General features: G+C 39.3%; 1 protein-coding gene across 2 annotated transcripts in view; it reads left to right on the forward strand.

Annotated features, from left to right (window-relative positions):
* The window catches only part of SLC49A4 (solute carrier family 49 member 4), a 73,203-nt gene that overhangs the window by 12,559 nt on the left and 46,900 nt on the right, over window positions 1-13,744 (forward strand). For both annotated transcript variants that reach the window (XR_011141958.1, XM_068949060.1), the window contains exon 2: window positions 6,688-6,781. Coding sequence is in view for 1 of the 2 variants with exons in the window: in XM_068949060.1 (XP_068805161.1) it covers window positions 6,688-6,781 (94 nt within the window). In the remaining variant the exon portion in view is untranslated. The remainder of the gene's footprint in view (window positions 1-6,687; window positions 6,782-13,744) is intronic.

The raw sequence follows: 13,744 nt of genomic DNA on the forward strand, positions 1-13,744 counted from the left end.
TTAGTTTTTTACACATACTCAAGTCATTTCCCTCAAGATGACCGTCTTCTCTCTGAAACACTTACCTGCCAAATTTTGTACTCTGAAACTCCTTCTTTTGATAGTATCTTCTACAAGATTCTTACCTAACCTCATAATACAGGAGGGCGGTTGTTATTATAAGCAGGTAATGCATGTTTTTCATCTTCTGAGAGCTATCTTGGAAAGGGGGCTGGTGGTGACCAATGTTGGACCTTGTATTTTCGGTTTTACATGCAGTCTTGCTGTGTTGGTGCGAATGCTAGGAGTAGAAATAACTTTATCTCTAGGTCAGATCTTGTCGCTGGCACCAGTCTTTGTTCCTGATTTGACAGGGACTTCCCTGTGGATTCCCCCATGTCTTTGGGGACTACTGTTCTGGGATACTAGCTACTCTCTTTCTGACCTTGGCTAGAAGTTCTGTACCAGCTGTAGAAACCATTTCTCTTGAAGATGTTGTATTCATTTGTTTCCTCAAATTTAAATTTCACAAATAAATAAATTTATAAGAAATTCCCAACTCCTTCCTACAGGCTGGATGTTGACTGGGCAGCTATTGCTGACAGATTCTGTTACAACAGCTGTAAGAAATTGTGAAGAGCAGTTACCCCCCTCCAAAAGCCATGATTGATTCTGAAGATCATTACCTTCTATATGTATTTTAAAAATCTCTTGAAATGTGTATGTTTTGTCTGGGGATCCCATTCTACCTACCATCCGCATCAGACGGAAACTGCACCAGCAGTGTCTAGTGGAATCTGTCCGTGCCACATACATCCTTCCACGTCCTGAAGAAGTGGAACTGGACTACGTTGTAGCATCCACAGAGGAAAAGATATACTCTTTGTACCTAGAGAAGAGGACAAAGGTAGATTTGGGTCTAATTTATTTAAAACAGGTCCTACATGATAGAGCTTGAGTTTTGCTGTTTGATGTCGGGAGGATGCTATCGCCTGTCTTGCAGAATGTTTAAATGAAGCCACTTGGAGAATGTTTGATTTTTCAATTAGACAAAAATACTCAAGTAGTAAGCCTTGTTAAGTGAAATTCGGACGCTATTTTGATAGTGTCTCACAGAGCCAGGGAAATGAGTGGAAACAATTGTTTTTCGGTTTGATTTAAAATCAGTGCTAATGAAAGGCAGGACAACAACAGAAGTATCAGCTATCCAGAGAAATAAGGGGACCTTCTTTTTTCCAGGGAAAGTTTGGGCCTTAACTCCACCCCGTGACATCTTGGCCATCAAACTAGGAGTGATTTTTGATCAGCTATATATGACCTGTTAGTTGTTGTTCTCTCTTGTGCAGTTGCTGTATTTGGTTGCCAGATTTTGTTGCTTCCAAGTGTAGTTGATGCTATTCTTGCGAATGTATTTATTTTCCATTGAGTTTCCAAACACAATTTATACTCCCCTGCAATCAAATGCTTTTGTGGAATCTAAGGCAGACCTGACAAACTGATTTTCAAGTTTTTTTTTTTTTCTGTGTGCTAACAGAAAGATTGAGACCACGTCTCGGCTATGAAATCTGTTTACGTTGGTGAAAAGGCTCTTTTCTTTTGAGAATTGTATTGATTGGTGCAACAATGTTTTTTTCTGAATGAGAATTGCTGGCTTACCATCGTTAATGCTAGTAGTCAGAGTCTGGCAAAACGCAAGCACAACAGAAGTTTAACTCACTATATTTAGTAGCAAGATAGCAATTTTTTTTTTAATCCTGACAAAAATAACTGATCTGTGATAGTAAATGAGGTAGATATTACTATAATTTTATTAGAATTACATTTAAAAAAATCTGGAGCAGCAGATATTGACAAAGCTGGGATGGTCATGCAGAGCTTGCAGGACTGCCTAATAAGGTGAACTGTTTAATCAAACTTCTGTTTTAATATGGCTAAATATAAAGCCATATATAAAGGAGGAGGAAGAAAAACAGACCCTTCCTGCAAAATTGAGAACTGGCATCCAAGAAAGAAATCCTCCCAGTTTAAAAAGGGTGCATGAACTGTTTGGACAAGATGCACAAAAACAACTTAAGGACTGAAAAGAATCATGAAAGACTTGGAGTTTAGTACCTAGTTTATTGAAACAAATAGTAAAGTTATTTATTGTATTTTAATTTCATAGAAAGAAAAATACAAGACTTTTTTTCTATCAAGAAAGGCAAAACAAGAATTATTGATTGAAAGCTGAATTTGTTTTAAATAGGAAGGAGAAACACAATTTAACAGTGAATTGTTGAAACTGCTATTGCAATTGGTGTGTTCTTCATTTTTTGGTGTCGGAGCATCAAGACAGGATGGTTTTTTTCAGAAGGTTATGCTTTAGTCAGAGTAGTAGCACAGTAGCTTAGCGAACTGAAATGTTTGGAGTTCACTGTCATATGGGATGATTCTTGCTTCCAGCCTGGCCTTTCAAAACAGTGCAAATGTGCAGCAGGCTGATGTCGCTCGTTTATAACTAGAGCATTGTTGTATTTTGTGTTCCCGCGGACTGATTTTAGTATCTGCAACTGAAGGAGGGAAAACCCTTAAATACTAGTGCTTTTGAAAGAGAAGCGTGTTGTGTAAGCTGTGCGCAGGACGTGCTCTGCTGGTTGTTCCATTGGCTCTCCGCGTCCTGCAGCCTTTCCTCTAGCCAAACTTTGGTTAGTCTTAGTAGGATGGTGAAAACTGTCTGTTGACTGAGTAAGGATTTGTGTTTTACAGTCTCTCATGCACACTTTTTGTGATGTTTTATCATCTCAGGTGGCTGAGATAAGTGAAAGAAGGAATGGTCATAATTCCTAAAGGTTTACAGAGCAATAAGTAATTGTTAAGTCATGTTCTTTTCTTGAATAACAAACCGGTCTTGTGTAATAAGTTAGAATGAGAAGTTCATTGCAGTTGCACAATGATTTATAAAGTTTCTTATTAAACTCAGCATAGTAAATCAGTTACTGCGCTACTGTCAGTAGTGTGATGTGGGGAGGAAATACATCTTCTTTTCATGTACTGTAAAGAAGTGTCTTGAAACTGTGGCATGCTGGAAAAGTTGTAGAGGATGCAACTCTGTGCGTGAGACATTATCGCTTGATGTTGTTGCAGTGAGGGTGAAAAACCCAAAGTAGCAGCTGGGTGCTAGAAGCAGTCTCTGCCTCCTGTTGCTGCATTAGATGTGGTTGCAGCAAGGTTGGGTTTTGTTCGTTTTCCATTTTGGGCTTTGGCTGGCAGGAGGGCAGCTGAGCTCTTCCGACTGTGTGTTGCTGCTTCCCCAGCAGAGAGGAAAGGAAGCTGCAGCAGGCCAAATAGATACGTCCCAGGGGCCACATCCAGCTGGCGTATGCTGCTGGCACAGGTGAGATTAAGGTTTACTAGTACAGCATGACCTTGGCTGAACTCAAAATCCATGTTTTGCAGGAGAGATTAGAGGATCATGGGTTCAGAGTTGTGTTAAATACCTGACAGGAGGGGGAATTTGGAGGTGGCTGTTTTAAAAGGAAATTAAAAAGTAGCAAATGCAGTTTAGGCAGCTGAAGTTGCAAAGCAGACTCTGTTAGTAGCCTCAGGAGGGATTAAACTGTTAAGCAATTAAACAGTATAGATTATCGGTTTCATAAATGGTAATTAATATCTATTTTTATTACTGCCTCAGAATTTCTGCTGCTGGCTCAGACTTTTCTGCTACCATCGGTGCCGTCTGTCCATTGAGAACGTGGCCACAGTTTGTTCAGCGTTCACTGCAGTCCCAGAAATCTCCAGCGAGCGCAGGCTGGGAATGAGCCGCTGGCAAGAAAGGCTCCAAAGACTGGAAAACTCCTTGGGCAGAAAATCCATTTTAAGAAGTTTCTTCCCTTTCCAGCTGCTTGCTGGCTAACCCTGATAGGGGAGGGTCAGAAACTGGAGGGTCAGAAAGGAAGATAGATTCAGAGAGCTGAAAAATAAAGTAAGGTGCTTAGAGGGTAGAAATAAATTATGGAATTAGCAAGAAGAATGATGTTTAATCTCTGCTTCTTATCTAGCAGTCTTCTAGCAGTCTAGCAGCTTCTTATCTAGCAGAATGAGTAAAAACTCATTCACTTTGGTGTCATGGTTTTCAACATACTGATTTAACCAAAGGTATCTTTAGGTATGTTTGCACGTTAAGGGGAAACAAAAGGCTAAAGAATCATCTGTGCAATCAAAGCACTTAAATGCGGCACTTTACAGTGTATCGTCTTCAAGATGAAGACTTCAGAGAATGTTTGGAGAGATTGAATGTAGTTTCTGGATTGTGAGCCTCTCACTGATTATTTTAAATTTACCTGACTTGTAAGGTTGACATTAAAGGTAAGCCTAGAACTAGGGCTGGTGGAAAATTTTGACATTAATTTGTCTTTTCTGAACTGTGTGTTTTAATGAAACTATGCAGATTTAAGTTAAATCTTTTTATTGATGTAAAAATAAAAAATCAACTAGTTTTTGATATGGAAGTGCTTCTCAAGTTTCCTGTGGTGATTTAAACTTAAATGCCTCTGTAATACTGATTTACTTCTGTACCCTGAGTTTGCACCTGGACAATGCTTCCTGTTGTGTCACGTGGCCAGGAATTTCCACATTGTTTCTCCTTTTTTTTGTCTCCCCTAAAAGGCAGAACATGACATGTTTTGTGAAATGTAGTTCAGAGAGAGCCTGGTCTACAGGAAGAATAAGAAGGTGAGGACATAGATTACAGCTTCCTGGAAACATTGCAGCAGCCCTTCCAAATGGAAGACTTCGGATTTTTCAGTTTAAAGACTAGTATTTGACTTTCCACCAGTAAAATTCCAATTCTAATTATGTACAAATTCTCATTGTATGAAAGCAACGCTAAGAATCATTTCAAGGGGGAAAAAGAGCGAAAAGGACATCATGTATGCAATCCCAACACAAATTATTACCCCTCCCCCAACGTATTATTTAATATTTTGTGAGGTATTTGGGCAGTACAGGTTGCAGCGTGCCATAAAGGCTCACACAGCTGCACAGAAAACACGAAGAACAAGAACAGGATTTTGAGCCACATTATGAGCACGTGAGTTAGGCTGTCTGAACATGGACGCTTGAAAATCCAGTTTAACAGCAACATGTGGTTAAATGCAGAGTCAATGAGCAAGTTGGAGCAGTTCCTGGAAGTGCTATAAGCAAACAGATCTTCTGGAGCAATGATGCTTCTCTGGGGCATTAGGGAGGTGAGGTGTCCCCAGGAGTCGTAGGAGCGCGAGCTGCGTTCCTGTCAGGAATGCCTAGAGCCGTACCGAAGGAAGTCACGCTTCAGTTCAAAAAACCCGTAGCAGTGACTGTGTTGTTTGTTTGTTCTGTTCCGATTGTCCTGAGTTTGGTTGACTGAGGAAGGAACTGTCCTTGGTTTGCTGCGTGCAGTGGCCAGCGCGGTGAATCCCTTATCCGTGACTGGGGTGTAGCAGGAGCTGTTGCAGCAGATAACAAATCAATGTCTCTTCCTCTAAAATGACATTTTGGTAAAACGCACACTATGAAAGCCCTCATAAAGACCATATGAAAAGAACATGTTTAATGTGACTGCTAGAAATGTTCCAGTTACAGGGAGTCATTAACGTCCTGGGAGCACTTCTCGGAAATTTGGCAGTTTAGAGAGAAACGGGATCTTTCGCTTGTTCATTATGTGGATTAATGTAGCCAGTTCTCCTTTCACTGACTGTGTTTTGGGTAGTTATTACAGTTTCATGTAAATGTTAGAGATACTGCTCTGTGTTTGTTATCGTTTAACTGTTTTATTGTACTCTGCAAAGAACTTGGAAGCCCTTTATTTTCAGCCTTTGTTGTTGTGGATTTCTTTCAGGTTTTATGACTTTTGCGGTACAGGCTATAGCTTTCTAACTGTGTAGATTTGATTTACTTGTTTTGTAAGACTCGGGAGGTTAAGCCCCTCAGTTGTCACTGTTCTCTGTCCATCCCCTGGTGATGGAAACACCTTAGCAGCAGCTGCAGTAAGTAAACTGCAGGCAAATGGAATTACAACACTGAAATAAGGTTGTTTCGGATCTAAGTGCCTCTCGGTGCAGAATTACAGTATGAGGAAAAAGTATTTTCAAGGTCAATTGTAGCTTCTTTTTTCTAATGTATTATATTTACAATCTCTGACAACTTGAGCTGAGCGCAGCAAAAATTTGGCCTAATTGCAAGGTGCACAAAAAATACATACACTTTTTCCACTGAGTAAATAGTTATTTCTTCAGGATGAAATGGGTGTCTGCGTTACAAAAGAAAATGGTAACGGTACTGTACGTGCACTCATTAAGTGGTTGGGGAAAAAATGTACAGGTCTGGTTCTTTCTTTGGCTCGAACTAGAATTGGGATCGCACATTGGAGCATATTCCCTGACATTTATGAATCTGAAGGAAACATTGTACCTTTTGGTAATAGTTTTGTTACTGCTTTTCATTTTCAACGGCGTTGCTAAGATTTTGGGTGCAATCCTGTGCAGTGATATGCCAAGTGTAAGCCTTCGTAATCCTGGTGTGGGAGTATTGAAAATAACACAGGCTTTTGTTACATACCTGTAATTCGTATCAGTACCAAAGTGTTTATGGTTTGAGAGAGTTGCATAACTATGAGATTACATGTAAATGTATATACGTTTTTTGCAGTATTGTTGACTTAATGTGTAAAATACTGTTGTTTTTTCATGTTAGGTCTGAGAGTAACTGTGTTATTAACATCATCCCTGATGGTATTGGGAGCTGGCCTAAGATGTGTTCCAGTTTCTGACCTAGAAATAAGGAAGAAGTAAGTGATAAGTTATTTTTAATATACATGCTTTATACTTGCTATAGATGTAATTTTTTGCTGCTGCTGCAAAATAACGTTAATACAAGTTTTCTGTGTGAAGCTGACACACAGAACGCTTCCTGCATGGAAGTGGGCTTAAGTACTTCTTTGCTTCTTACATTGATTTTTCTAGTCGTCCTTCTGCACAGTATCTGAAGATCAGAAAGCCCTTTACAAACTTGAGTTAATTAAGCCTCACCCCATCCTGCATAACTTAATTTTAATCTGTTTTGCAAATAAGGAAACAGAGATTTAGAGAGGTTCAGAAACTGGCCCAAGATCACACAGGGAACCATACCACGAAAAGAAAAAATATGTAATTTGTATGCAAATGCTAAATAATTAGTTCATGTTTCTCATATTGGATATATGAGATTGTACAGTGAGACAGATGAATTTATACAAAATGGCTTTTTTCATATGGTCTATTCCAGTCCACATTCCAAAGTAGTACTGTACTGTCTTTGTGGTAGAAACGGTTATCTTTTGCGCATGCCCAATTTAAGAGTTGGTAATAGAGGCTAGACTCTTTCGTAAAAATTCAGTTCAAACAATTCAGTTGTCCCATCAACATATCCTGAACCTATGGGAGTCCTCAGAAAGATAGGAGTCACATTCTAGTCTTACAGTCAGGGAATGTGGATTAGTTGTTGTTCACTTACCTTTATTTTGCCTGTTGCATCAACGGGAGGGAGGTATACAAGGTTATTATGTTTCTCGCTCCTTCAAAAACAAAAGCAGCACAGTTCCTCACTAGTTACGCTTCTGTAATAGGTAAGCACTAACAAAAAACCTTATTTTAAAAGGGTTTTTTGCATATATTTTGTCAGGGATGATTTATTCTACTAGTCTTTTTTTTTTTTTTTAAGAAAATAGGTTATCTGTTTCACGCTCAGTTTCTCTCCACTTCCCATAATGGTAGCAGGACCATTGGTTTTGCTGTAGGATTGAAGGTACTTATTGGCTGTGAACGCTTCAGGAGAAGACGACAGTGGAAAAGGTTATAATCTTGTGTTTAGAATTCCTCATGAAGTCTAGCCTGCTTCCAGATAGTCCTTGTATTACTTCAGCAAGTTTGTTGTTGTTGGTTTCCCCCCCACCCCACCTTAGGATTGCTTATACCGAAAATCAGCTTGGAAGGCTTTAAGTTAAGAAACAAAATATTTGGTGCAAAGCGTCTGGACATCCTGAATAGAACAAAGGAAGTAGTTCAGAGAATTGGTAATGCAATAAGAGCATTGATTGTAAAGCCAGCCCCTATCAGTAGTAAGTAGCTGCTATATAATGACTAGCTTAGTGAACTACATGCAGTGTGGATGGTGGGAGGGTGTAATTTCAGTTCTTGGATGCTAAGAGAGTAGGTAAGAAAGCCCAAGATGTTCCTGAAGTTAGTTGCCGACAGTGATTCCCACTTGAGAGCGTTGTTCAAGGACTTTGTGAGCCGGGAGGCTGAATTAGCCATATTACGCTACCATTCACAATGATCCTTTCTATGTAAGGTGAAAACTTTAACATTTAAATGTTAAGGTGTCATGGAAGAGCTGTCCTTCCTGATTTTGTGTCCCGTTTTGAACATGCTAAAGGTTGCCTAATATCCAGTCTGTTACTTCTGACCAGTCGTAGGTTAAACATAGGTGTTTTGAAACGGCACAGAGAGCTTAAATGCAGTGAAATATGGTCTCTTATGTAGCTTTTCTAACTTAGCCTGATTTATGCTAAAAGACCTGTGCTGCCCTTGGCTTCACCAAGGTGAGGATTAAGACTGTAAAAAGCAGAGAAGAAATTCTCAAGTTAGAGATTTAGATGTGAGGTCACATTTGGGGAGTAGGAAAGAGTTTCCATGTAGTCTGATTACCTTTAAACAAGATTTTCCAGTGTAACTGCAGTGAAGAGACCTGGGAGAAGGGAGAAATAAATGCTTAAAGAGAAACATTCAAACAACACCTTCTTTAACTGGAGAAAGAAAGTCTGAGGACTGTATGCAAAGTCTGAGATGTATGAAATATGATGATACCTTTTATTGAAAACCATAGAGACAAAAAAAAAAAAAAAGAGCCTGAGCAAACTCCTGATGGAAGAGGTTACTTTTTTCATTTTTTCATGCAGTGAAAATATGCATTATCTCTAGCTGAAATTGATAAAATTGTTAACTTTGCCTGCTCTAAAAAACAGATATTTTCAAGAATTGCAATTCTACCTGAGGAAATAGAGTTTGATCGGTTACAGTTTGGTTAAAAAAAAAAAAAAAAACTACAGAGAATTAATTATGGCTACCTGAAACAGGGGTATGCTCTTTCGTGAAGATTTCTTGAAACATTGTAAATAATTGCACATACTATGCAGTGTTATATCAGGTAACCTGCCTTGTTTTGAGGGCTAGGACTGAATGCCAGTTTGCATCAGTTATGTGAAATATGGTACCAAAGAAAATAATTTTTGAGATGAGCATTGTTACTGCTTTATGCAGTAATATGAAACGACAGGCTAAGCCCTAAACTATAAGTGTGATCAAATGTGTATATGCATTAATAGGACCATTTGAACATTAATCAGCCAGTCAGATGGACAAGATCACACACAAGCTAATTTTCAAGCAGTTCAGAAGCCAGAGTAACTGGAATTCCTTTAAATGCTTTTAGCTGTTTTGTGATGTATTCCTTCAGTCCCTGGGATAATCTGTAGTAATATATTGAAGGATTTCCATGGGAAATTAAGTAAGCATTAAGATACATAAAATTAAAAGAATGTTCATGGGGATTGTGAGTTTGAGTTTTTTCTACTTTGTAGAAAAGCTCAACTAAGCTCTTGTAATTTAATATAAAGGATGGATGCTGAAGTACGTTGCCTATCGGAGCAATCAGAAAACTGAGGAAATCACTGCTAAGACTGACGTTTAATCCTCACTGCTTTATACTCCTCATCACATACAGACCTGTAATATCCAAATGCGTTCTTAGGCTCTGTTCTAGTCTGTAATTATTTTTTCAGCTCTAGCATATAGCAGCTGACTAAGACTATCTCCAGTTCTTCAAGTCATGTTTTAAGCACAAACCTTAACCCTGCTTTCAGTTCATTTGATACCCAGGTATAGGTGTTTGATGTGTATAAAGAATTCAGGTTGCACGTTTGAGTGCAGCTGTGAAGCAGCTGTTCTTTAGGGTGGACTTCCCAATCTCTACCAGTGTGACCTAAAACAGCGCTTTATAAACCTTTTAGACTGGGAATCCTTTTCAGAATTGAATAAATTTTAAAAAAAAGGCTAAAGTGGGAGTGCATAGCTAAAATGTGAAAGTGTAGTCTTGCATGAGATTAAAGGAACCAGCCTTTACATGGAATTACTGATTAGTAAAGCCCTTTTTACTTACACACAAGCTCTCATTGACTTGCTTTCCTCCCTAGCCCGCTAACCTATGAAGTTAATATAGAATATATATCATCATATGCTTAAGGAAGTTAGGTGAAAGAGAATTTTTCTCATCTACCACACACACCCGAGCTTGTCAAGTAAGAGCCAGACATGTGACGGTGAATTTAACTTCTAAAAAAGAAAGCAAAAAAAACCCATGCCTTTCTAAATGGTGTGAAAGCCAGCCTCTATGCACCTCATTGGCCACACCTAGTTTTTAAATTCATAGTTAATGTAAAACATACAGAACACAAAAGATGGCATCAGATTGTACTATTGCTATGCTTGTACCTTCTTTTCTTTCCTGGAGGCTGCAAGAACCTTGCTATCTCTTTTTGGCTGCATCTCTAGGTCCCAAGTTATGGAGGCACTGAGCCTGCATGGGACAAAAAAGCTCACTTGCTGAAGTGAATGGGTTGAATTCAATGAATGAGTTCTTGCACCACTGAAGTTGCTGCTTCAGACACCTGTGCTCCCGTGTGCTGGCCTGTTCTGTCCCCTAAAAGCTGTTTTGTCCTGGGCCGATGAGTTGATTCGGTCTGGTTGCAAGAAGGACATGCTTTGGCTAACAGCTGCTTTGGGTGCCTCTGCCAGAAAGGTACCTCAGTGAGAGGTAGACGCCTCTCACTGGCAGCGGGTACAATAAATGTAGTGTTTACCTCTTGCCTCACATACTGGCCAGTAATGCATGCAGAGCGAAAAGGATAACAACAGAGCAAACATACTCTGATACTTCCCCAGAACATGCTTTTAAAAAGCCTTATGCTGGTTTTGTGGTTAAAAGACTAGCTCTTGTTGGGTTCAAACTGTGACTGCGAAGATCTATAAAACTTCTAGCCTCTGCAGCATCGGGGAGTTTCCTCTGCTTGAAGCTTTGCTGGATGAAGAACCAAGTCCTTTTGTTTTTTATAAATCTGTCACCTGCGAATTTAATTTCATGCCCACTGCCTGGAAGAGGCAGTAAGCAATCTATTCATGTTCTCCAAGTCACTCATGGTTTTAAACACCTGTCGTTTCCCTGGCATGGTGTCTTTCCAGACTTTCAGGTCACAATCTAATCAGTCACTCTTCATATGGAAACCCTTTCCTGCCTTGATTATGTTTGATGCCATTCTTTTAGGCTTTTTCAGTTCCTGTGCTTTTTGAGCTGTAGGGACTAGATTGTACACATTATTCAAACTGCAGGTGCTCCATAGGTTTATACTGTAGCATAATAGCATCTTCTCGCTGTTTTCTTTTCCTCTCCTTTCTGACTACGACTGAGCACTGATAGAGTATTTCACTGAACTCTCTGTTATAATGCTTTGTATCCTGAATATTAACAGTTACTTATGAGGCTATCTTTTTATAGACAAAATTAGGATTGTTCCCCCACTGCGCGCACACACGTACACACACAGTACTTCACATTTTTCTCATATTCCATGTTTAGGAGTAGTTTTACAGCACAATTTAGGACTCCCATATGATTGTAAAATAGCAAATCTAGTCAAAAGGCTATATTAGATCTGCCAGTGAACTGAAATATGTAAGAAAGAGGCAAAATAAATGATGAAATCCATCCATAGCTATAAGTTTGTGGCCTGTAAGCCTCGCCATATGATGCAAGGCTTCTTAAAAAGACAGGATAATTAAAGACATGGAAGTAAAGGATGTAACCTAATTTGTCATTTGTATCGAATATAGTAATTATGCAGTTTGTTAGGACTTTGTATGCTGTGGATTGCTAAGGTTTGGCCTTTACATTAGATTGCACAATGGAGAAGTAGCTATGAAATTCAGGACCTTGAGTCATGCCAGCAAGAGGCACTCCTTGGTAGTAAGTTTCATTAAAACACTTGTTGCAAAGTCAGGAAAACAGTAACGCAGTTACAGTATGATGGTGGAACCAAGAGCAGTATTCACTGAAAGTTTTGTTATATACCACATCTGTTATGGGGGGACACTGGTAAATTGGTAGTTACTGTATAGGGACTTTTTCTTTCATAAGACCACTTCTGAGGATTTTTCATTTTTTTGCTTCCTCCTAGATACGTTGGTGTAAACTTTTCCCCTTTATTATGTTTGCTTATGGTCTCTTACTGCCTCTTTAGTCCATTTTGTTTCTATTAGCTAGTTGCAACCCAGTCTAAATATTTTATTCTGGTATTATTGCCTGTATTATAGTTGGACATATTCTTCAATAGTTCCACATGTTCCCTTTCCATCCCTGAAGGCTTAAAGAATATCTACCATTTGTGGTTGTGACATAAAATATGATGACCTGGGTTCATCTCGTTATTTGTGTTTTCTGATCCTAGAATGACACGAGCCACCATGTGATGCCTGAAAAATGGAAAGGGGAGCCTTGGAGGTAATTCCAGTAAAGAAAGGAAATATTAGGGCATTCATACTTGCTGGCAGCACTGAATGCACAAGAATACCCCAAAGTGGAACAGCTGTGGAGAACAGTGATTAAAATGTGCAGGGAGTAAAAAAAGCAGTTTAAGAGAAGATGGTAGGAAAGTCTGGCTATTTAAAAAAAAAAAAAAAAAAAAAGACAAAGGATGATGCATGTTGCGCACTCCCTAATTCTTTGGGGAAAGAGGAGTGAAAAAGTTATTTAATCCAAAGCATGGTTCTGGGAGTAAAAAGATGAACAACAAGATAAATAAACTCACCTGCTTTTATGATGTAGTTCAGTAAGTGTATGAAGAAAATCTTGATGCAGCACTTGCCTGGTGCTAATGGCACTTGCTGGTTTGTAAGCTACAGTGCTGGGGGAAGGCTGAGTCCGGTGACTCCCCAGTTTGGCTAATCAGTCATATCAATAAAAGTTGTAAAGCGGTGGGGGAGGAGAAAGGAGACAAGTTATTCACAGGTGAATTCTCATGAAGATTGTTTAATCTCTGAAGGCCTGTAGCTTAACAATTTAGCTTGTTTTTATTATCTACACCAGATTCACCTTTCTGCCTTTTTTTTTTTTCCTTTTTTAAACCTGTGTTCCAAAGTTGCTGTTTTAGGAGAGAGATCCTGTAAGCTGTTCCTAAGTGGTGGTGGTGATTTTATCCTGCTTTCCAACATAGCAGTCGATTCAGTGGGTGGTTAAGTGTCCTTCTGGCTGGCTACCTGGTAGTACTGTCTGTCGTTGCATGAGTTGTTATGTGATGCAACAGCAGATGCTAATCAGCACTTCCGTTTAGGTGGCAGCCGCATCAGCTTCTCCTTCAACTGAAACAACCTTAGTGGAAATGGTAGGCAGCTTGACAGTTTGGGTGACAAATACTCTTTGCTCTTGCGCTGACTTTCTGCTCTAGCACTGAGGGCGTCATCAGCCTCGTCCAGGGATGGTGGTAATTGCTGAATTAGCAGAACTGCTGGGTTAGCAAATTACAGAGACTAAAAGACTGTGAATGTTTTTGGAGTGGTTAATTCAATAGATGTTTTAAAGGAGACTCTGAAATCCCAGAAGAGGCTTGGTGTTGCAGTAGTATTTAATGGACAGTACTTCTACAATGCCTCAGCTAGGATAAGCG

Source organism: Struthio camelus, chromosome 6 (genome assembly GCF_040807025.1).
Source record: "Struthio camelus isolate bStrCam1 chromosome 6, bStrCam1.hap1, whole genome shotgun sequence".
Classification (NCBI taxonomy): domain Eukaryota; kingdom Metazoa; phylum Chordata; class Aves; order Struthioniformes; family Struthionidae; genus Struthio; species Struthio camelus.